This window comes from Camelus ferus, chromosome 33 (genome assembly GCF_009834535.1).
Source record: "Camelus ferus isolate YT-003-E chromosome 33, BCGSAC_Cfer_1.0, whole genome shotgun sequence".
In the NCBI taxonomy this organism is placed as follows: Eukaryota; Metazoa; Chordata; class Mammalia; order Artiodactyla; family Camelidae; genus Camelus; species Camelus ferus.
In genome coordinates, this window is record NC_045728.1 from 7,841,644 (window position 1) to 7,866,728 (window position 25,085).

Sequence of the window (25,085 nt, forward strand, 5' to 3'; positions counted from 1 at the left end):
TTGGCAAACATTTAGAAAAAAAAACATTGTGATTATTAGGAATCAGCACAAATAGATGTAAGAAAAATTATGCAAAGTTGAGCCGGTTCCTGATGCGGTAGTGGTGGTGAGTGCAGTCGTGGTTGCTAGAATTATCAGACTGAAAATATTTCAGTCACTCTATGTATTTGGGTGAGACTTCCGATAAAATCATAGAATCTCAAAGACAATTAGAACTTTATCAATAATCTATTCCAAATTCCTAACCTATAGAAGATTTTTTTTCTACAACATCCAGTAATTCTTTGGATAATAACATGTTGAACATATCAAAAGGTAATTCATTCCACTTTGGAATGGTTTGAAACATTCTGCTGAAAATCCATTTCTATGTAAATGTAAACCATTGACCCTACAGCTCTCTTCTTTGGATCATTGTAAGTCTAATTCTTCTCACGTACATGCTTTTAAAATTTGTTTTCAGAATGTGTTATGCTATCAATATGGAAAATGGGGAGATATATTTGGGTATTTTTTTGTGAGTAAGTGACAATACCAAACAAGTCTAATTAGTCAAACTAAAGTAAGGTCTCTAAAGTCGTGCCAAAGAACTCTTCTTTGTTTTTTCCTATCCATTAAAAAAAATCTGTATTTGGATCAACTGATTGTCAAACCTAGAGATGAAACAAAGCTAAAGAAGAGAGATATGTTGGATGATTAAATCTGGATTCAATACAAATATTAATAGGATGTGACAATTGGTTGAAACTAATAAATTTTAACAGCAGTAAGTACAGAGTATATTTTTCCAGAATTCCCTGTATAAATTCAAGATGACTCTGCAACAGGTTGAGTGAAAAATACTTCGGGATTTTAACTGACCATAGCTCATTAGGAGTGAGATATGGCTGCAAATGTAATTGAACAGATGCATCCTCTAAAGCAAGTGTGGCCACAATTCCCCTGAATTTATGTGGATCAGACCCCACAGGAAACATCAGCTCCTGTTCTGGATGTCACTTTGAGAATCATGCTGACAAACAAAAAATCTTCTTGAGAAAGTGACCAGGATACTTAAGGGCTGGAAACTACCAGGAAATACACTGTCAGAAACTTATGAAGCTTAGCCCCAAACAAAAAATCTGGGGAAGCGTAGCTGTCTTAAGGAAAACAGCTTTGTTTCATCTCTTAATGGAGTTTGAGGAGGAAGGAGTGTACAGAATTCAACTGAATATAAAGAAGAACTTCCTTAAACATTAGAAGGGACTGACTTGTGAAGTAGTAAGCTCTCATCACTGACAAAGGTTGAGCCGGTTCATTAGGAACGTCCTTGGGGGATTCATGAATTGGGAAGAAAGTTGAATTAAGTCGACTTTAACTTCTCATCCAAGTCTAACACACTGTGATTCAAGGGCTGGTCTTCAAAGCAACATAGAGTTTATGCCTGGTGGCTCCCTGCCCAGAAGGAAGGACATTCTGTTGCTCTGTGATATGTTAGGAGGGAGAATTTCCTGCCTATGGTTCACTTACAGTCAGCTGTTACTCTGTGGTTCTTTTTTGGAATATCAGAGTCAAGCTTCCCCTTTCGGAAAGGGAGCCAGTAGGCAATGAGAAGAGGGGGGAGAGGTTCTTGTATTAACCTTTCATTTCAGTTCCAGGCATTCCTAATCTATTATGTCAATCTGAGTTTATAACTAAATTTAAAGGTTCAGGTTTCCCTTCCAGCGATGGGGCAGAGCACTGAAACAGCTGTTAGGACTGGGGTGAGGCTAATAGTTGGAAGAAGCCAAACCACAATCTATTTGCTTTTAAACTGTAAAAAAAAAAAAAAAAAAAAAGTGACTAGAGCCAGAGGGAGTTGCCTCACCCCACCCCAAGAACACCATTCTTGCACCGACATTTGGATCACCTCACTGGCTGAGGAGGTGAACATGGGAACAGGTGCGCCCCACTCCTACCCCACTTCTAAGCAGGGATTCTTTTGCTGCGTTCAGTGTGCCCGGAACCAATTAATCAAGGCTAGACAAAGGATATACTAGGAGAGCAGGAGAGATGGGGTCGGGTGAGAGAAGCTGGGAGCCATGTACAGTGTACATTGTAGATGACATCATTGCCTGAAAGAGACTTTGGCCCTCCTCTTCCCGGAGCTGGAGGCAAGCATGTCTGTGCAGGAGCAGGAGTGGGGTTGCCTGGAGGGTGCGAATCGGAGGGAGGAGGTGTGCCCGCTCTGTGAAGAGGTGTGGAGACGTGAAAGGGAGACCTGGAGACAACCAGCGAGCAGAGGAATCGCGGGGGCTGAGGTGTTTGCGTCGCTCGGAGCTCCGCCCCTCGCTTGGCAGCAGAGATCGGCCCTGGGAGGGGCACGCCTGTTTGGAGGTGGGGAGTGTTGCACGAGGGGGTGGGTCCGTGGCGGCGGTGAGGGTGGAGAGCCGCCTGCGCATGTCCAGGCTGACTGAGCACACACTGTCAGGGGGGCCTGGAGAAGCGTAGCTGGTCACCCTCCACTCAGGGTCGGGCCCTGGCACGATCCGGGGGCAAGCTCCGGGGAAGGGGCCTACCCACCCAATCCCTGACGCCCCACCTCTGAGATCGCGGGCCAAACAGGAGCTTACGCCTCCTTCCCCGCCTCTCCGGACCTCCCCGGGGAGCCGAGGGCGGGTGTGGACGGGACCGAGGTGGAACGAATTTTGTAGCTCAGACGGCGGTCCCGGTGGCTTCGGGCGTGGGGGCACGCCCAGCTGGAGAAGCCGGTCAGGGCGGCTGAAGCCGGAGCTCCCGGGTCTCGGTGGATGCCGGTCGGAGCGTAGCTATTCGTAGGGAGGTGACTGGTGGATCAACATGGACCCCTTCGACAGCCCAGCCGCCTAGAACCTGCGTGCTGCTCGCTTCGGAGCTGAGCTTTCCCGGAGGCGCAAACAAGGGAAGCAGCCGAGCAACTGGAATTGGAAGTTCCGGGGTGGGCGGGGAAGGCACTGTCCGTGGTGCTGAGCCGGATCCCAGCAACGGGCTCCGGGGAGAGCGCGCCAAGCTGCCGATCCGCTCCCTCGAATTGGGGCGGTCGGCTAGGGCGGCTTGGAGCTGAAACCCTCGCCGGGCTCAAGAAGCCCGCAGAGCCTCCCCAGTCGCTGGCGCTTGGCCCTTGTTTCAGGCAGAAAGTCGCCCCCTTGGGACAGTCCGTCCCAAAGGGTTTCCTCGAAAGTATCTGAGAAGGAGCATTTGCTGACCAAGGGAATCTCTGTTTAGCTCCGGAAGCCACCCGCCGAAAAAGATGCCTGCCTTCAACAGATTGTTTCCCCTGGCTTCCCTCGTGCTCATCTTGTGGGGTAAGTACCAGCCCCCTGCCATGCGAGATGCAGATAACAGTAATAATGCTAACAGTAATAACGCTTATTGATGTCGTTGGTGACAAAAAGGAGCCCTGGTTGGCTTCCCTCTGTGCATGTCTGCCAGGCATGGGATCCATTGGGGTTCCATGAGAACTGGGATTTTTGAGATTGGAAAAATGCCTCCTCACTCTCCTGCTTCTTTATTCCCAAACCTTCCTTGGTGATTTTCCCACCCTTCCTCCTGTTTCCTGTTAACTCCAAAGTATTTTTTTCCCTTTCCCTTCCCCTTTGCTGAAAGAGAACGCAGTCATGTTCCCAAAAAAACAAACAAACAAACAAACAAACAAACAAAAAACAACTCTATTACAGTTACATTTCATTTCTCAATGAGAAGTCATCGGGTCTTCCAGTTAATTTTTATATATCAAAACAATCTGGATGAATCCATTTTGAAAGTGAAAATACCTCAGTTGTTGATCCACCTGTTTAATTTTAATAAGGAAAACAGGCTTCAGCCACTTGCAGCTGTGTATTGGATAAATAGGCACCTGGGAAATGCATCTTTCTTCTTTTTCATAAATATGTGGAACTAGGTGCTTTGGTGTTTGGGGAGTTGGGTTTTTTGCCTTCAACGATAAATAGGTCCTTGCTTATCTGCTGTGAAAGGGTGAGGTGACCTTCTCCCTCCCAATAAGAGAGTCCTATACTTGCAACAGCAAGGCCTAGCAGAGTGGTTAGAGATGGGCTTGGAGTGGGGTGCCTGCATGTGTGTAGTGGGAGTTACTGAGTCTACACGATAATGTCTGAATATGTGATTGAGAGAATGCTTTACTGTGTCAATGTATGCCTCAATATTTGAATGTGCATGCTAGTGTATGTCTGAGCATGCTTGTTTGGGCGTCTGAATGGATTGATGAGGATATGGTAGTGTGTGTGTGTGTGTGTGTGCCTGTGTGTGTGTGTCTGTGTGTGTGTGTATAGTTGTTGCGTAGTTCTGGGAATTTCAGTCTTGGCAACTCTGATTAGATCTCCAGATCAAATATATGTGCTCATCAGTTGATATATTGCTTTACATGATCTTAGCTATTTTTCTTCATGCTAAAAATCAATAACCAGGATAATTAGAAATGATTGTGCCCACCTGCTTTATTGAAAGTAGGCATGTAGGATTAAGCTCTGTGGTTGGCATGGAACTCATTCTGCATATGCAGTGGCAGACATGCTGATGGGAATTACCTCTTTACCTTAGTATCACTTTATTAAGCCTCCAGGACTAACTCTGTTTACCAGCGTTATCTGGATTTTGCATGTGACCAGAAGCAGAGCCAAGCTTCCTGTTGAACAAAATGCCTGATGAGACAAGCTGGCAAGGACAAAGAGAGAGGGTAATGCCAGTCCCAAGGGCAGACTCACCGCCATCCATCCCCAGGAGAGTAAGCCAGACCTGAAGATGAAGCAGACATAATAGATTGCCAGTGATCTGCCTTGAAGATTTAAGGCTGAGATTTCCTCAGGGGAGGCTAAGACTAGGGATATGAGGCTTAGGAGAGGTTAGTCTGGCTGGATAAGAGAGAGAGTGGGTAAATCAGTGGGAGATGAAGTTGTAGAGAAGTGTTGGGATGAGATTCTACAGGCCCTTTCTTCCCAAATCCTCGTTTAAGGTTTTAGCATCCTTGCCTGAATTGTAGAACAGAGGGAAAACATGCTGTAGTCCAAGGACTTTTTGGCTAGACTTACAAAACCTGGACTGGAGTCTCAGCTCTGCCACTAGTTTGCTATGTAACCACCTTAGAGTGTCTGGTTCCTTGTATACATATATCTGGAACGTAAGTTTGGAAGTTGGGGCAGAAGGTTTCTAACATCCCTTTAGCTGCACAATTGAATGGCAGGGAAATATTTACACGATATTGCTAAAACTGGCAGAGTACCCATCCTCCTAGCCCCTCAACCCCCCCCCTCAAAAAAAAAACCTTTGGAAGAAGTGTGCGTACTACACTAATCCTTGCTCATCCTCAGCTTCTGAGCATTGGTTCGCCAAATTGAGAAGCTGCAGAAGGGAAAGAAGGATGGTTCAGGAAACCTTGTCATTAAGTGTAAGAAAGAGGGCCTCACTTCACAAATGCAGTTTCATTTTATTTGCATATAATTCCAAGACCGGCAAGCACTTAGCTTAGATATGGTCTCCCTTCCCAAGCTGATTTGTCACATGATGCAAATATGAATGGAATCTTTTCCATTCTTTTATTTTCTGCATGAATTTAACAAAGTTCCATTATTTCCTTCAATCAAGTATATAATAATAATAATAATAATAATAATAATAATAATAATAATAATAATAATAATAATAATAATAAAATATACATTTGTCTGGTGCTTTACAATTTACAAAGCAATTTTCAGTCTATTACTTCGTTTGGTCCCCATATCAATTCTATGGTGGTAGTCAAGGAAAGCAGTATTATTTTCAATTGAGAGATGAGAAAATGAGTGCAGGGGAGGGGAAAGGACTTTCTAGAGAACTCTTATCTCCTGATTTCAGTCTTCTAGAGCTTGTTCTATCTCCTCTTGTGGACGCACATGATGCTATACCAGGATTGCCAGGTGGGCATCTGTCTGTCCTCTCATCCCTTTTGGAATGCCCCTCCCCCATGCCATAGCCTTTCCTAAGGCCATATTCATCTTTTACCTGCGAGTGTCTTCTCTGCTCTTCCTCTCCAGATGTCCATTGTGTGGGGGATGTTTTCCTCTCTTCCCCCCAGTAGCCTAAATTGCATCCACACTTTCAAGGCTCCACTAAGTGACTGGCTAATCTGATAAACCAAGTCACCAGGGTGTTAATATCTATAAATAATGTCATTTATTACCCCCTTTTGAAAAGTATTTACATTCTAATCAAAGCCTTTATTATCTTAGCACAAAGGAAAGTGTTCTTTCTAGAGCAAGGTCAAGAGGGACAATATAGCAATGCCCAAAGAAGAAAAAGATTTGGAATTACTAGAGGAGTTGGTTACATAAATATTACTATCCACCTCCTGATGCTATTCCTTAAATATAATCATCATTAATATATTCTTCCCTCCCATGTTTCCTCATTATTATTATAGAAATTGAAGAGAAGACCAAAGGTCAAATGACTTGGCTAAGATTATTCCAGGAGTTTACTAGTTATAGTCAGCAGTGTGGGTTGAATACCTACCATGTGTACAATCTTTTCTTGGTATCTAAAGGATCTCACAGAAAGAGAGGCAGTGGTGTGCTGGAGTCTCACAGGGTGGAGAAATACACTTTCCCTCTTGATGGAAGGAGCAACAAGTCATAATGCAAAGGGAGAGTAAGCAGGGACGAGAGGATTTTGTGGCCATTTTGCAGTGTGCTATCCAGGACCTCATGAACTGAGTTGACCTCATGTGCAGAGTCATTCTTATGACTTGTAATTGGACTTTGGCAGGGAGAAGGCAATCAGTGGAACTTGCTCTCTGATGATACCTTGGGTTACTGTCATCTCAGGGGCAGCTCAGAACAAAGAGGAGCCGCTGTGACATACTCGCCATCCTGACTGCATTCTGCCCACCCTCTTTTAACTATAAATCAACTAACTGTATTTCTATTTAAGACCAACACATCTACTTGTTCACTAGAGGACATCACTTCTCATCTATTCAAGGATATTAGTCCAGCAAACGATTCCTTTTCAAACCCCAGCAGCTCTGCTGTCATCTTCATCAAAGCAAAATCATTGAACCATCTCTCAGTCTAGTCACTATACTAGATTCCGAACTATTCTCTTTGCTTCCACCCGTGTCCTTCCTCACCTCTTCAGTTTATTCTCAACATAGCAGTCAGATCATGTAATTTTGTGTAAATTATGTCATTCCTCCACTCAGAACCCTCCAATGCTCCCATGTCACTCAAAATAAAAGACAAAGTTCTAACCATGGTCTACAAGACCAGTTTGATCTGGCCCTGGCTTATCTCTCCTACCTTGTCTCCTTCTATTCTCCTTTTTTTAAGCTTATTTTTTCTTTTTAATGTGTATTTTTTTATTGAAGTATAGTCAGTTTACAATGGTGTGTCAATTTCTGGTGTACAGCACAATGCTTCAGTCATACACAAAGATACATATATTCGTTTTTCATATTTTTTTCACCATAAGCTACTACAAGATATTGAATATAGCTCCCTGTGCTGTACAGTATGAACTTGTTTGTCTATTTTATATATACTGGTCTATTCTCCCTTTGTTCCCTGGGCTTTGTTGTGCTCTGTGATTTCGACAAGCACATTCCCACCCTAGGACTCCTGAGTCGCTCCTTCCTCTGCACACCTTCACACAGATGTCTATGTGGCTGGTTCCCTCATTTCTTTCCTTCAGTGCCTGCTCCACGTCACCTTCTCAATGAGGCTGTTCCCATGATCCTATGCACATTCTATCTCCTCTGCTCTGTTTTATTTTTTCTCATAGCACTTATTGCAATTTAATGTTGCTTATTGTCTTTCTCCCTCCCGTGGAATGTGGACTCCAGGAGAGCAGGGATGGTTCCTGCTTTGTTTCCTGTTGTGTTCTCAGTGCCAAGAGCCATGCCTGACACACAGGAAGCACCCAATACGTTTGTTGAATAAGTGAACAAATGAATGAAGGATAAAATCACATTAACAAGTGGTATTTGTACAAAGCACATTCATGCAAATTATTCTATAGAATTTTCATGATACATCTTCTAGATAGATATTACTTTCAGCATTTTGTTGATGAATAAACTGAACCTCTGAGAGGTTGAACAGTCCATCAAATCCAAGCCTTCAGTTGCCAAATCCCATTTTCCTCCTTCCTCTTTAATTGCAACTGTACTTCCATGGTCCATTTTCCTATTCTGCTCTGAAGTCATCATCACTGAACTAACTCATCTTTACCATGTCTCTTTAAATATGAATGTGCCCCAAAGGCTCCCTGCTACACAGAGTTCTCAGTGCATGCTCTCTACACTGTTACCACTCCCAAAGTTTTGCACAGACCATGCCTTTTTTTTTTCCTTTTTCTCCCCCCCCCCTCCTTTTTTTAAACAAGGCCTATAATCAAGACTTCAAACTCATCAGATTCTGAAACTATTTCTGATCAGTTCTCTCTAGATATGGACCTGTTATCCATTAAAATAATGATCCACATGCAGGAGCAAGCGAGCCTCTTGCAGGCTGCCTGGTAAAACCAGCCCCAGCCTCCTGAGAGTTTTAAAACTGACAAAATGTATTTTACCTTGTTACTATATTAAACTTTATGATAGTGCCTCCAGTTTTTAAATTCTGTGTCTAAAACTTAGATCTGTTGCCTTCTAAGTCAAATATTTCATTTTTTGACTCAAAATTAGTTGGTCAGTCTCATTTTAATCTCCACCTAACGCTTTCCTCTGCTTTTAGTAAGTACTAACTGCCTGCCAGTGGAGGAACAGACTGACCATTCACAGTGGACTAGCTTTTAAATGACAGTGTGTACTATTTCATTTTTAAGGGTTTTAAATTAATAGTTGATGATAAGGTAGCATTAGGACAGTTTAGAAGCCCTGATTCAAGAATTTTGGGTGGTCACTTCACTTTTGAATCTTCTGTGAGGTGTAAACTCTCTCACCAAATAGTTCTCTGCACTTGTGAACAGCTACAGCATGAGAAAGTTCTTAAAAAAAATTGAGCTACACTTACTTTCTTGTAACTTTTGGAGCTGGGCAGAATCTGTTTTCTCTTCCACAATCCAGCCTTCAAATATTTGAAGACAGATGTGTTGGTGTCAAAGCTAAGCACCCGGCCCCCTCTTTGTTCTTACCAGACTTTGCCCCCAGACCCTTCTCCATCTCGCTTTTCTCTGCACACACACTCGTCAAAAACTTCCTTTTGTACAAAGTGACACCCTGAACTGGTCATCATAGTCCAGATCTGTTCTGCACAACGCAGAGGGATGGTTCCTCATTTGTTCTGCACAGTGTACATCTGTTAAGACAGCCTGCGTTTGCACTTGCTTTATTGGCAGCCACATCCCACTTTTGATTCATTCTGAATTTACAGCCCGATGTTTCTAGAGGGCAGAAACTACAGTCCAGACCTCTGCATGGCATGCAAAGTGCCCCCCGATCTGACCTCCCTCCCAATTTGTAACTGCATCTTTCTCTCTCTGTCTCTCTTCCTCTGTGTGAAGCATCACCCCAGCCGCAGGATCAGCTCACCTCCTTGCTGCTCCATCCCCCACCGTACGTCAGAATTACTTACATTTTTCGTAAAACACAGATACGATTACATCTCTCCACGGCTTTAAAACATGTGATCCCTCCTATTGTGAAGCTCGTACAGAGGTCTTCACAACATGGTCCAATCCACCTTTCTAGCCTCAAGTCTCACCATCCTTTTCTTCCTCTCTTCTAGCCCAACCAGGAGTAAACTCTCCCTCCCCTGGGAACAGAGCACGGCACTATTACGTCACTTGCCACAGTCTGGTTTAATGACACTTAGGAGTATGTGTTCCCTTCGGGTTTATAAATGCCTTTAGGGTGTGGTGAGTGTTTTGTTCATCGTATCTCAGTGTCAGACCTGTCATAGAGTAGATTTCAGTGGATGCTTGTTGAACGGAAGGGTGCAAGGACGGTCCACGGATGGATGCATGCGTGCCAATTCCCACCTAGGCACTCAGTCTTTGAGGGCGGGGTCAGGTGCGCGCTGCACCGCATCCCCACTGCTTCTGGGGAGGTTTGCGTTCGATGCCCGGTCCCCCACGGCTCCTCTGTCGCACTCCCTGCCTGTTGTGGGGAGCACACTAGGGGAGCGTACATACATGTGCCTGCTGTTTTCAAGTTCGGCTCATGATTCTTCCTTCTCTGCCTCCCCTCCCTCCCTCCTCGCTGTCCACTGCCTCTGCCCCACGCCTCCTGTCCCTTCCCCATTCCCTGGCCTCTCTCCAGTCAGCGTCTGCTTCCCCGTGTGTGTGGAAGTGCCCTCGGAGACCGAGGCCGTTCAGGGCAACCCCATGAAGCTGCGCTGCATCTCCTGCATGAAGAGGGAGGAGGTGGAGGCCACCACGGTGGTGGAATGGTTCTACAGGCCCGAGGGCGGTAAAGATTTCCTTGTATGTCTGACTGCTGACTCTGGCCTTTCTTTCACTGGCCTCTGCTGTTATGTGCCTGGCTCCTGAGAGTCTGGGGGATGATGATCTGACAAACACTGGCCTTTTTCTCCAAAGCACTGACAGCACCTCTGCAGATAACTGACAGCTTTGTTTAGCCCAGCCGCTGTGAAAGGGAGGACGCTGCCAGTCTCAGCAGGGTAAGGAGGAGAGAGAGAGAAACAGCAGTTAGGGCCTACTGTGTGCCAGTTGCCCAACAAGGCACCTTGCAGGTGTTTTCATTTGATCTCTGCACCATCCTAGTGGCTGGATTAAATTAGTAGAAAAAAATGGAAATAACACTAAGAGTCATTAAATGAGATAACATGGGTTAACTCACTTAACTCTCACAATCCCAGTGACATAAGAATGACGGGGATGACCAAGGCTGATGTTCAGCTGGGACGGTCACATCAGTGGGTAAAATGTTTCAATAGTCCTTATAGTGGTTGCTTGTGCCAAACCCTCCAATCGGCCTCCCCACCATCCTTCAGCCCAGGAACTTCCAGACGTCCCCGTGCTCTCGGAACTAAGGGGTCAGCCATGGCCCGTGTCAGTTCTGACTGGTCATGCCCGTGCCACGATGGCGGCTCTACACTTGGAGTACCAACCTGGGGATGGTCATCATTCATGCTTTCACTGCCTCTGGAGCCAGGCTGCCTGGGATTGATTCTTAGTGATTCACAACTTATTAACTCTGTGTCCTTGGACAAACTGCTTAACCTCTCTGGGCCTCAGTTTCATTTCTAAAATGGGGATATAAACCATAGCTACCGCACACAGTTGTTACCAGGACTCACGAGCTATCATTGTTAATGCATTTAGAATAGTTCTGGAATATAGGAAGCACTATATAAGTATTTGAGACACACACACACACACACACACACACACAAATGGGGCAACTGAGGCTCCAAGAAGTTAACTAAGAGAGCTTAGATTGGAACCAGGCCATCTGATGGCAGATACAAAGCCCTTTTTACTGCACAGCCTCGTCTTCTTGGAGGCAAGTTTTCTTCTCCACAAAGACTTGATGGAGACAACGTTAGGAGTAAATTGAGTTTGGCTTGCTCTTTTGTCTAGCTCTCCTAAAGCTGGCCTCCTTTCTAACCCTAGGCTGTATGCGCCATTCTGATGTAAATTTACTCCAGTCTGGTGCCAGACCTGGGACCAGTCAACTTCCCGGCACCTGGCTCAGTTAACTGCAGGTTACAGGAGCCTGGATGGCTTGGCCAGATGCAAAGTTCACCCTGAGCCTCAGGTCTGGTCATATGCCAGCCACCTGCTCTGCCTCCAGGCCTACCCAAAGTGAGGTGAAGGTGGCTCAGACAGAGGAAAAGAAACTTTAAAAATGGGCTGGAAATACAGAGCAATGCTAATAGAAATTTTTGTGAAGATGAAAACGTTCCATATTTGTGCTAATCCAGTAGCCACCAGTCACGTGTGGCATTGAACACTTGAAATGTGGCTGGTGCGACTGAGGAACTGAATTTTACATTTTATTTAATTCCTAGTGATTTCAGTTTTAATATAAGTAGCCGCACAGGGCAAGCAGAGTCTAGAATGGACAGCACAACTGCAGAGGGGAATAAAAGTTGTGTTAGAAGGTGGAAATGTTTGAGAAAAGAAACTTAGAGACCAGATTTCAGTTATAATTCAGCCCAGAATGGAAGGTGTGATGTGTGCACATCGGCTGACAGCTCTCTGCTCATCGGGGCCATGTTAGCAGCCTGGAGCCCTTTCCTGTCGCCGGGCTCCGACTGACTGCCCACGTCCCCAGTGGGGACCAGCCCAGAGAGTCCCATTTGGAGGCCAGAGCTTTCAGATGTCTTTATGATGCATGAAACTGCTTGTCTTGGTCTCTATGCCTCAATCTCTTGCTGGCTGCTGCCACGACACATCTTTCTCTCTTGTTCTCTCTTTCCGTCTCCTTCCAATCCTTCCTTCCTCTCAATTGTCCCCTCCCGGGCTCCTGTACGCTTCACTCACCTTCCTCTTGTCTCCTCCTTTCCACCCCTTCCTCCTGCCTCCCGCTTCCTGCCTCTTCCCTCGCCATGTCCGTGTCTGTGTGCCCCGACACCTGTTTGCCTTTCCCATCTTGCCCCATCTTCGCTTTCTTCCCCGCCCTCTTCCAAGCCCCCATCCCACTCCCACATTCGGGAGCTCCTTGTACCATTGTCCCCTTTCCCCCCGTCCATGCATCATTCTGGTCCCTTTCTCTGTCCCGTCCCCATCTCTACCCTGTCTTCTCTCGTGGCCCTACCCCTCTGCTTCTCTACCTGCAGATCTACGAGTATCGGAACGGCCACCAGGAGGTGGAGAGCCCCTTCCAGGGTCGCCTGCAGTGGAATGGGAGCAAAGACTTGCAGGACGTGTCCATCACTGTGCTCAACGTCACCCTGAACGACTCCGGCCTCTACACCTGCAACGTGTCCCGGGAGTTTGAGTTCGAGGCACATCGTCCCTTTGTGAAGACCACGCGGCTGATCCCCCTCCGAGTCACCGAGGAGGGTAAGGCCGGGCATTGGCTCTCTAGGGTGCTTGGCTCTCAGGGGAGGGAGAACAGGGGGTTTCCACACAAATAAGCCCCTCACAGAATGCAGAACCCCACGTATTTGGAGTGGTGATACCTAACAATGTCATCACCAAATTGTCTTCCTGTAGTGGCCAGCCTCCCGAAAGCTGCCGAGAGCTCGCCTCTCTGTGCCTCTCCTCAAAGCAGAAAGGTGTGGAGATGATCATGCAGCGATCTTTACCTGCATGGTCATCCTTGGAGAAAGCGGACAGCCTCCATGAAGGCTTCACAAATTGGAAGAGTGATATACGTATCTCTCTGTGTGTTTTCTCACCCAGGCCAAGGATGATTCCATTTTACTTAGCCTTTCTCAAACAATGCCTTTCTAGCATGTTCTTAGCATTTTGGCTGCCCCAGGATGCAGGACGGTGAACAGGCAAAAGCTATGGGGCAGGAGACAAAGGAGTGGTCCAATTAAAGACAGTCTCTTCCTAGAAAAGAATGCCCGTAGCCCTGACTCCCAGGCCACAGGCATATTTGCTTTTTATCCTGCTATGGTGATAAAATTCATGAAGCAAACGAGAGCGAACAACAGAGTAAGAGATGCCATGATTTAGTCATGTTTCAGACAAGACTGAAGTGGAAGGTAGGTCTGTCCTGACGGTGCAGGACTCTCAGGCCACTTGGCTCAGCCCTGATGAGCCACTTCCCTGCTCCGAGCCTGTCTCCTCTTATGTAAAATGATGGGTTGGACTGGGAGCTCTCTAAGGTAATTTTCTGTTCAGATGTTCCATTATCTTCTGTTTCCACACCTCTCCTCCCTGGGGGAAGGGAGCCTGGCGCCCTCTACTGTTCACCGCCAGGACTGTCAGCTGGTGACTGCAGGTACTAGGAAGCTGCTTCTGTCCCCACCTCCTGCTCTCAAAGGCTTTTGCCTCCAGAGCCCCTCGTGCAGGTGCAGCCAGTGGAAAGCGCGGCAAAGCAGGGTCAGTCCGCCTGCCGGATACCAGAGCCAGACTTGGGTGAGAACACAGGGAAACAAGTTTGCTCTCAGAGCCACAGAGCCTCTGGGGATGTTAGGGCTGGAAGGAAGCTTGGCTGTCTTTTAATTCAGGAGTTCTGAACAAAGAGCGGGCACCAGAATCGCGCAGAGGGCTTTCCTTCAGTGTCGGCGTCTCCATACCGCTGTTGCGGGTGTGAGTTCAGTAGGCTGGGGTGCAGCCTGGCGAAGGTAAGTTGAAATGACTCCCCAGGTGATTGGAGGGCACTGCTCTGGTGCCCTCACTTTGTGGCTGGGAGACAGAGCTCTGGAAGGTGACGGCTTGCCTGGGGATGTGAAACACATTGGCCCAGAAGCAAGACTGCAATCCAGCACTGTGCCTCTATTAGCTCTATTTCCACTTCATCTTTTTCTTCCGCCACCGTCCCATTTTGGTTTTTCTTTCTTTCCCTGCTCTGTGAACTCTTGGCAGTGCCCCCCACCACCACCCCCAGATGCTCACTGCTCTCATACTGCTCTGAGCTCCACTCTCCACCACAACACACTCCCCCTTGCCCCGAGTCTGCTCCACCCCTGTGGTCCCAGAGAATGTCCCTGCTTCTCTTTGTTCAGCTGGACTGGTCCCAGCTTAGGCTCCCACCTCCTGGCTCTAAGACAGAAATCTGAGGTCTCCTCACCTAGAGGTGACTAAAGCTACTAAGGACAGCTTCCTGTGGTACTGCTGCTGGGCGATCGCATTTAGAAAGACAGCGCGTGCTTTATTCAAGTCGAGCTCATCACAGTTCAGGCTGTGGCAAGCCCGCGAGAAGACGTTTGACGTGTATACCTTCTCCCAGGCCTCGAGCTGCATCTGCGACCTCCAGCTCCCGTTAGGAAACTTGAGGGATCCTGGAGACCTTAGACGGCCTCTCTGAGTTGAAGGGCACTGCTGTGGCTATGCTGTGCTTTTAATGAGCAAGGCCTTGGGGATGACTTGGGCCCTATGGATAACCGAGGACCATGAATCTAATTTGCTGCCGAGAGCTAGCAAGGAGAGATGTGGCTGCAGCCTTCCTCCCCACTAGGAAAGAATATATTTCAGGACATATCCCATATGTCGTGTTTTATTGTCATTTTGTTGGTTACAAGGAGGCTCACTATTGATTTATATTCATTATTCAACAAATCCTTATTGAATACTTCAAATACTCTAAGATTAGGCAACAGGCTGATAACTCAGAAATAAATATGTTCCTAATAAGCACGTAGTCAGTAGAGAAGAGAGATAAATACATCAAAATACATCACAATGCAACCTGGGAAGTGTTATAACGGATGGATGGACCAGTGCCCGGAGAAGGATGTGAGTGATAACTTCACGGGAGGCTGAGGAAGGCTTCATGGAAGAGGCGCCTTCAGTGGAGTCTAGAAGAATGTTTGGGAGACGGAGAAGCAGGAGGGGATATTGGGGCAGAGGCAGCAGTGAGGTGTGAGATACAGTCTAGGAAGTGGGAAGAGGAAGAAGAAACGTCTACAGATTCCAAAAGACCACAGTGTGTATGAGAAAGAGGATTTGCTGGCCAACTGACGGACACGAGGTGAAGAAGATTGTGAGTGGCCTCACAGGCCCTGTTAACAGAGTTTGGCCTCTATCTTGAGGGCATTGTGGGGCACTGAAAGGTTTTCAGCAGGGGTATGGCAGGATCGGGTCTGGGTTTCAGAAGTAGACCTCTGAGGACAGCCTGGATCACACACAGAATTCTCCAGTCCTCATTTCTGTTGGAGTTTGGGGTGACCTGGAAGGAAGGTGGGCTGGGATGTCTTGTGTCTGATCCAGACTTGTAGAGAACGTGCCCAAGCCGCTGGCTGGGCGGACTGCACTGGCTTGAACGTGTTTTCCTGAGCTCTCTCCCTGGGGACGCCATGCTCTGCCACCCTAAGCTCAGGGGACAGAGGCCTCCTATATCTCTGACCCCGGGGACAGCTCTGGGCTGGCTGGACACACACATTCTGAGCCTCACTCTCCCCCCTGCAGCTGGTGAAGACTTCACCTCTGTGGTCTCCGAGATCATGATGTACATCCTGCTGGTCTTCCTCACTCTGTGGCTGCTCATTGAGATGATATACTGCTACAGGAAGGTCTCAAAGGCTGAAGAGGCAGCCCAAGAAAATGCGTAAGTCCAAAGACTTTTTTTTTAACCCATTAAAAACCATTCAATTTTAGGGGGAGGGTATAGCTCAAGTGGTAGAATGCATGCTTAGCATGCACGAGGTCCTGGGTTCAATCCCCAGCACCTCCTCCAAAAATAAATAAACCTAATTACCCCCCCTCAAAAAACCCAGTTTTATTAATTAGCTTAAATTTCACACATAGCCTAAATAAACCTTTAACAATCCATCTATGATTCTCTGTCAAAATACAGATTATAGGAATTCAGAAGCATTCTTGTTCTTCTGATAGAAGGATCTCAGAATTGTGATTTCTATGGTTTATAAACTGGAGGCTAATTAGTAAATATGGATGTACATTTATTTTATAACCTTTTATGGAAGGGTTATGGAAGGCCAAAGTAACGATAGCTTGCACCTTCAGACAGCTTGCTCTCACAGGCGAGGTGTTAAGCAAGTTTCCACAGTCCTCCACCTTCCTCACAACAACGTTTGAGGTAGGCAGCATTGATATACCCACTTTACAGGTGAGAAAACTGAGCCTGGGAAAGTTTGCCCCAGACTGTTCGACAAAGCAAGGTTTGACTTCATGCCTGCTAACTCTTGCCCTGCACTCTTAGCCATTTATATGAAGCCCATCAGCTGCCTGCACAATCCCATGAAATTACCATTATTATGACCATTTTATAGATGCTGAAGCAGGCACATAGAGGGCAAGTGACTTGTGGAGGCCACACAGATACGGAGAGGAGAAGCTGGGATTTGAACGGAGGCTTCTCTGACATCCATGCTCGTCCTGCCACAATCAGCTGTTTGCTGTAGACCACAAGCTCATCGGGCACTGGGCACTGCTCTGTATTAGCCGAGGAGCTCCAAACATGTTCTTCCCCCTGGAACTTAGCAGTGATTAAATACCCAGAGAGGGGCTCTCATTCTCCAGTGTCCAGACCGTACCTTGGCCAGTTTTGCCAAGGCCCTTGTCACTCAGGAGTGAGCACATGTAACAAATGATGGGGTCTGAGTGTCTAAGGGGCCACACTGGGCTGTTACTTAGAGGAAAGATAAAAAAGAACCCTCTCTGCACAGGTTGCAATATTGCTGAGGTGATGACCAAAAAACCCTAGGCTATTACCACCTAGAATTGTTTGATAAAGTATCATTTCTCATGATATCTATGATCTTAGGAAAGTAAAAAATTACAACTGACCAGATAGAAGAATAGAAAGAAATGATATGCAGGGGAAGTTGTCATTCCTGGTGGCCTACGTGCTTAGATTTTAGTGCTTCGGCATAGGAAGTGCTCATACTTGGACAGGAAGTGCGTGCACTTACACAGGGAGTTCCCACGCTTGGACAGAAAATGCCTACGACTGGGCTTGCAAAAGAAACAGAGTTGGAACTGAGGTCACCAGCAGAACCAAGATCCTCAGAGAGCTGCAACTCATGCAAAAGACAGGTCAGAAAAGAATCAGTCCACCAGCCCAGGGAAGAGCCAAGGAAACACATCTATCTTGGCCTGACTCCAAGCAGAAACATAAAAGATTCTTGAGAATCGGTAACCACAAGCCTGCTCTCACAGTGTCTGGAATTTAAATTTACACTACCCACATGATCCAGGAACATCTAAGCTGAGAAATTCAATTAAAAAATTAGTCCCTAGACAGTGATAACCATGTAGAAGCAAATGAAAAACTATTCTGAAGGGACCCGCTTTCAGCTGAGGCTTAACAGGGTTCCCCAGATAAAGCATTGTTGAATCTGATTCAACAGTGCAATCCAAAACTAAAAGACACACAGAAAATAATCCAGCACGGGCCAGAGGAGTAGCAAATGGCAGGATCAAATCCCAGGAACCTCAGACACAGGAAGGACCTGAGCAAATATAGAAAATAAATCTGCTTGAAAGAGTTGAAACAATAAAAGGGGGAACCAAAAGCATAAGGAGAGAAGAAGTTGCTCAGAAAAAGAGAACAGGAAGATCTAGATAGGAATAAAGCAAAATCTGGAAATGAAAAATAAAATTTAAATGGTCGATAAAATTTAGTCAATAAAATTTAAAACTCAATGGATTGGTTCACCAGAGATTAGATACTGGTAGCCAGAAGATAAATGTAAGGAAGTTCCATTGAATGAAGCACAGAGATACAAAAAGATGGAAAATCACAAAGAAATATGAAGGAAAAAATTGAGAAGACCCATTAGAAGAGAGAAAATGGAGGAGAAAAAACACTCAGAGATACGGTGGCTAAGGAAAGGCATGACTCTTCAGAATCAGAGAGCACAATGTATCCTGAGCAGGATAAATACATATAACATATAAATCTATACCTAAGTACCAACCATCTTTAAACGGGTAAGTGGCGGCTACTAAGATAATCTGTAGCAAATACCTGTGTGGCAACTTTAGAAGGATTGCCTGTAATATCAGAAGCATGTCAAGGATACCACCTCTCCCTGCTTCTATTCTATATTGTATTGGAGAGCCTAGGTGGTGTACTAAGTAAATACAAAACAAAAAGAGTAGGAATTTTTTTTTTAATGGAGGTACTGGGGATTGAACCCAGGACCTCGTGCTAAGCATGAGCTCTACCAATGAGCTAGACACGCTCCCCAAGAGTAAGAATTGTAAAGAAAGAAATTCACACCCAGTATAATTACTTTTCAAGGGAATCTATGGGCAAACTATTAGAACTAGTAACAGCATTCCATAAGATCATTGATACAAATAAAAATATTTATAAATACTTATATATAAGTATAAATGCATTTATATTTCAGCCACAAAAATTTATAAAGAAACATCTAAATATTTAAGACATTTTTAAAAATTCAATTACAAAAGCAACAAATACTCTCCAATACTTGGGGATAAATTTGACAAAAATATGTAAGACCTTTAAGGAGAAAATTACAAAACTTTACCAAAAGATTTAAGTTAAATAAATGGAGACTAAAACCTCGCTGTTACAAACACGGCAATTATTTTCCAAATTCATCTGCAGATTCAGTAAAATTAGAATCAAAACACCCAATGGACTGTTGAAGGAAATTGATAAACTGATCTTAAAAGTCACACTGAAGACCAAAGGGGCAAAACTAGTCTAAGCCAGACGATGGCCAGATAGTAAATATTTTTGTCTTTGCCAAAATGGGTCTCTGTCCCATACTGTTCTTTGGTTTTGTTTGTTTGTTTGTAAGCCTTTAAACAAATAACAACCATTATTAGGTTATGGGCCATGGTTTGCCTATTTCAAAGAACAGTAAGTTTGGGGGAAGTGGCTGATAGGACTTCTATCAGATGTGAAGATTTCTCATAGAGCTACTAACGGGTTTATGATACTGGCCCAGGCATACAACACGGGCAAACAGAACAAAGCAGAGACCCCCAATAAGTTAATGTCTATACAAAAAAACCATTGAAAGAAGAATGACCTGTCCAGGACGTGGCATAAGGACAATTTCTTATCCATTTAGAAAAGAAAAGAAAATTAGATCTTCCACCTCTCACACTAAACAAAAATAAATCATGAGTGGATTTCAAGACAGGGTAAAATGTAAAACTCTAAAATTCTGTTAGGGAATATAAGAGAATATTTTTGTTACCTTGGAATAGAGAGGATTTCTGAAAATACAAAAGGTGCAGAGCAGAGAGGAAAAAAATGGTAATTTCGATTACACTAGATATAAAGAGAAACAAGGGTGGGGAGGGTATAGCTCAGTGGTAGTGTGCCTGTTTACCACGTCCTGGGTTCAATCCCCAGTACTTCCATTAATTAATAAACAAACAAACCAACCTTATTACTCCCCCCTAAAAATAAAAATAAAAAATAATAAAAACATTTAAAAAAGAAAATTAAAAAAAGAAAGAAATGACAGGCTGGGAGGAGATATTTTCAAGACATCAAAGAAAAATCAATAAGTCAAGTATTTCACAAGGAAAACTTGGCAAAGCAAATGAACTGTCAAATTATAGCAGTCGGGACCTCAACTGTCTATAAACTTATGAAAAGATGCTCAGCTTCACCAGTAATCAGGGAGATGAAAATTAAAGCAATTACAAAATATAACTTCACACCCATCAGTTTGGCCAGTTTAACCTGACAATACTAAGTCCTGAGAACAATGTGGATTAAATGTGAAGACTCATACGGTGCTGGTGGGAGGAAAAAACAAAACTATTGTTCTAGTCTGCTGGAAGGGCCATTCTCGTATTCTCTCGGGGAACACAGCCAGAAGGAAATGCAACGCTGTTCCATAGACATCCTTGCTCCTGTGCCCTGGCTCCTTCCATTTTCCTGTGTTCCCACCACCACGTACCAAGGCACTGATTTTCTTCCCTGTCTTTCCTCCGACAGGTCTGACTACCTTGCCATCCCATCGGAGAACAAAGAGAACTCTGCGGTACCAGTGGAGGAATAGAAGAGAAGGGGACACTAGAGGTGATGTACAGGGAAGGGAGGGCAGGCAGATAAGGATGGCAGGATGTTCAGGTGACCTCATCACCCACAAACCGGTGACTTTAAATTTGGTCCCTTAGATTAGATTTCTACCCTACCCCAAGTCCTCACCCTCAGGGGACTTAACTTTAAGTTGATGCCCAAGTCATAAAGCTCTGTATGAGATAAAGCCCTTCAGAAGGTGAGTGGTTTTGGCCTGAGTGTTGGGGCAACTTGAACTCTTCATCCATAGTGACAAAAAGTAACCCCCCCACTCCCTCCTTTGTAGGGATCATGGATTAGGTCAAAGAGTCTTTGCCTGGGCTGGACTGGACTGGAAATTCGCAGTGAGCTGTTTTCTTATTGGTAGGTGGCCTGAACCCTGCAGGACTGGCTGTTCCAGGTTCAGTGATGTCAGCTGCATCAGGAGGGCGCCCCAGGAGCCACATGGCTCCCCTTCACGCATCCATCTCTCAGTTCATTCATCATGCATCCACTCACCTCTGAACTTTCACCTCTGACTTGCTAACTCCGTCAGACCTCTACACACCGTAAGATTCTGCCGAAACTGAGGAACCAACATGTCTACATGGACTCAACCTAGCTTTCAAGCAAGCAGAACCCTGCCAACCGGACTCCTCCCTTGTGTTCCACCTGACTTAGAACAAGGGCTGGACGCAGCACACCCACCTGCCCCTTGCTGGCTGGAGCTGGCTCATTCCCCGTTCCTGCACGCGAATGGTTGTCTTAATGGAAGGAAGCAGGAGAGATTCGCTTGGGTTAAAGCAAAAAAGTGTCATGAAACGAGATTCATTGAAGTCAGTTTTTCCGAGTTCCTGCCCACTTGGCTGGAGCACCAAAGTATAGCTTTCCAGGCCCTCCAGGGATAGAAAGTTCGTTAAGCATGGACCAAAATGTTCCCTGGAAATTGGTACTCCAGGGCTAGACCCCAAGAGGTCTCAAAGGCCTGGGTAAGTCTCAGTCCTCCAAGAAGCCAAGGGCAGGAGACTTGGGAAGTCATACAACATGTTCATGATCCCACAGGGGGAACGCATGTGTGCCTTCCCCGGCGAGCACACCACCTGAGATGCCTGGGGGGCCTTACTGTCCTGTGGGCGTTGGAACGGAAATTCCTAAGTTACTCCTCTCAAAAGTTCTGTGGATCAGTGTTACTACTTATTTCACAAGAGGCAACTGAGACTCAGACAGGGCTCAACTGGTAAGAGGCTACGAAGGACAGGCTGGAGCAGAGATGAGCCTTAGGTGCTGCCCAGTTTACACGTCCCGGGATGGGATAATTTTCTTTCTGAAAAAGACTCTGTAATTGAGCTTGGCTATGGCCCTGCCTCCTTCACAAGCACAGAATTGGGTGGATCTCCCGGCTGAGGTTAACTCTGACTCAGAAAACTAGAGACTGGCCCCAAAGGCAGAGAGAAGGATGTGAGATAGATTAGAGTGAAAAGATTTGTGAGTCTGAAACATCCTTGAAGGAGAATACATCTGGGAATAGGATTTAACTAAGAAACATGTTTTTAGTCCAAGGTGGATGATGAGCAAATGAGTGAAGAGATAGGGGACAGACAGGTGAGGGGGCTTCCAAATATTTCACCTGTGAATCCATAATGTCCAGGTGTTTTTTTTTTTTCCTAGATGTTAGGAGAGCAGATGAACACCAGAAAAAATATCTCATATTTCACTTTGAGTAACGGGTCCAAGTGCAATGTCCTTCAGCATCTAATGATGAGAGAGGAGAAGGAGGCTCTAGGGGATATGAGAAGATGGAAGTGACTGGGATTCGATGAACAAGATGTCCCTCTGATCTGGGGGATTTAAAGGGAGAGATCACACTCCCGTGGCTTTGTGCCTCACCTGGCATACTCAGTTTTTCATCTCTGCCATCCCTGGGGAAGTACTTGAAACAAGCCCTCATTCACATATTCAAGAGTCTGACTTTATTGAAGAAAGTACTCTTTTTCAATAAATTCAAGGCCCTTCCCACTGGTAATTTCCCACATAATCCCTCTGAACTAGGGGACAGAATATAGATTTTTCTTACTTCATACAAGTGAGGGAAACAGGCCTGAATTCACGCGAGGTTTTCCCCGTCACTCGGCTGGTGGACAGCAGGGCTCGCCGTAGAAGGTACTTCCCACCACTCCACTGCCCTCTTGCCTCAGTAGACCATGCGTCTAACTTGTGATCTAGCATGCATGTTGGCCTTTTTTCCTTTTTGAAAGCCCGACTCAGATATTTCCTGAGTGATTTTTAGTGAAGCTGAATGGTACCTCTCGTTTTTTTCCTTCTTTATCCTTTACGAGTAATCTTCTCTAGCCTTTTCCTTTTAACTTTTCAACTCTTCTCATCTTTAATACTTTCTCATTATTAAGCTCTGTGGCTTACAAAAGCATTTTTATCTCAGATACCTTATTTCTTCTCCACAACTAGCTCTGGGAGGTGGATATTGCTAATACATTAACAAATGAAGAAATGGAGGGTGTCTGAGGCTAAGAAATTTACCAAACCCTAAGTTCATAGAGTTGGTAATGTGGAGAGCTGGAATCCAGGTCTTCTGACCCCCAGCCCAGCTCTCTTTCCACTGAGACCATAGCTGCCTCCTTTCCATCCCTTTTTTTTTTTTTTTTTTTTTTTTTTTTGCTTCCATCTAATCTTTGCCTGTATTGCTTGTCCTGAGATGTTCACCATCTTCTCTCACCCTAATCCTGCTCGACGGCTCCTCTACCACTCTGCTTCTTGGCCCAAGCTAGTAATGAGCTTTGAGAGTCTATCTTATTTTGGTTTTTCATTTCCAGTTGGTCTGTACATCATTATTTCTCCTGATTTGCAATTACACTCCTTCCTGGGAGACTTGATCATGACTCTAAATCTACAAGATACTGTGATCACCAGCCTACTTCAGATCCTCACCCACTCCGTTTCTCATGTTCCTACAGGACCCAGATCAATGTGCACTGCTCTGGAAGCTGTATCTGGCATGCTGTTCTTATTAAAGGGCTTAGAAATGTTCTCAAGGGCTATTACCACTTTAGGAACCCCATCTGTCGCCTTGGTGCTGGCTATTTCCCATGACTGATCTTTAATAACACAGTTCACTAAAGGCCCAGCTAGGCTGGGTATGGTTTTCCCTTTCCTTTGGCTTAACAGCCATGAACGTCATTGCTCCACTCAGTTGGCCCTGTGAGCACCTTGCCTACCGACCTTTACCATCAGCTCAGCCTTGTGTCATGGCCCCAACTCCTGTGTGGAAACACCTTGATAGTCAGTGCCTCTCCCTACACCAGCCTTTATTTTCAGTTTGTTTAAAAGCATTATCCTTTAGTGTCACCATCCCCAAATATCTACACACCCAGATTTCTGATTCTCTGGGTCTCTGGTTTCTCCTGAGATGCCAACTAGAAATCTTAGTAGGAAAGGAATTTTTCAAAGCAGGAATAAGCTGGAAACAGGTGTTGAGCGATGAATGATTAAGGGAAGAGACAGTACTCCCTCCCTTCCCCCCAAACTACCAGATTAAAAAGGAAAACAGACCCGCCTCAGAACCTGCGACCCTACCTGACGTAAATCAGAGGGACAGGGCTGTGTAACTGCGTCTTGATGGGAAGAAGTGGTAAGGAGCTAGACACATTTCACAGTATTTCTTGGTTCCCCTTTCCCAAGTTAAATAGAAGTGAAAAAATAAAGCAGAAAAGCACCTTCTTCTCCCCTCCTTTTTGTGAATGAAAAATCCCTAATCCAGTGAATTCTCCTGGTCACTGCAAATGTATCTGAATAGCCCTCGATGTGTCATTACTCCTCCCATCACCCGTTCATTCTACATTTCAGCACCCACTCTGCATCAAGCACCCATCTAGCCCCTGAGTGTGCCCTGTGGTCTTAGATTTGAAAAATGTCATCACCCACGCCTTTCCTAATCTCCAGCACTCTACCATGGTAGGTAACTCACGTTCAGCTCCCCTCCCCTTACCACGTCTACAGTAGGGCCCGGCAGACAAGCACTTTAAGCAAGTCTTGAGTTACGGTAGATCAGATTCAACCCCGATCACAGGCCAGCTCAGCCTCAAAGCCGGCATTACTCTCCTCCCCGCCCCCCTCCACCAGGTCACCACTCGGCAAGGGATGCACCTGATGGGTGGTGCGTGTGGCGGGGAGGGGGCCGCTGAAGGACGAGTGCCTGTGGGTTTGTGAGACACCGTGAAACACAGTCAGCAAACTCGGACAGCCATGGAACCAGTGGGACTCGTTACCACGCTGTCACCTTCATAAGGCTTTTTCTTGATTTTCCACAGCCAATCTTTTTCTCAACTCTAGAAATGTTGTTCCTGACCAGCCAAGCTCTCAACAACCTAATGCCTGTACGTGGTGTTTTCCAGTAAATTTCCTGTACATGTCAATAAAGCGTCTCCAGACACCGCTTGCTCTGGTTTTGCTCTCTGGGTGCGTCTGCTATGCATACTGTGGCTCCGACTTACCTCCCCAGCCAGCATCAGTTCCTGAAATGGATATATACCCAGAGAGTGAAAAA

At 45.6% G+C, this 25,085-nt stretch overlaps 1 protein-coding gene across 4 annotated transcripts; it reads left to right on the forward strand.

The window, feature by feature from the left end:
• The first annotated feature begins 1,323 nt into the window (after window positions 1-1,323).
• On the forward strand, window positions 1,324-24,971 carry SCN3B (sodium voltage-gated channel beta subunit 3). Of its 4 annotated transcripts, none has more exons than XM_014555527.2 (6): window positions 1,324-2,355; window positions 3,223-3,302; window positions 12,732-12,957; window positions 15,976-16,114; window positions 20,465-20,548; window positions 20,835-24,971. In XM_014555527.2, the coding sequence occupies exons 1-5, from the start codon at window positions 2,139-2,141 to the stop codon at window positions 20,526-20,528; spliced, it is 726 nt and encodes a 241-aa protein (XP_014411013.1). In that variant the 5' UTR covers window positions 1,324-2,138; the 3' UTR covers window positions 20,529-20,548; window positions 20,835-24,971. The 4 variants fall into 4 exon arrangements, with proteins under 4 accessions (XP_014411013.1, XP_014411014.1, XP_014411016.1 ...); XM_014555528.2 differs by having other exon boundaries at window positions 1,496-2,355; window positions 20,916-24,971; XM_014555530.2 differs by adding an exon at window positions 10,247-10,410 and having other exon boundaries at window positions 2,226-2,355; window positions 20,465-24,971.
• The last annotated feature ends 114 nt before the right edge of the window (window positions 24,972-25,085 follow it).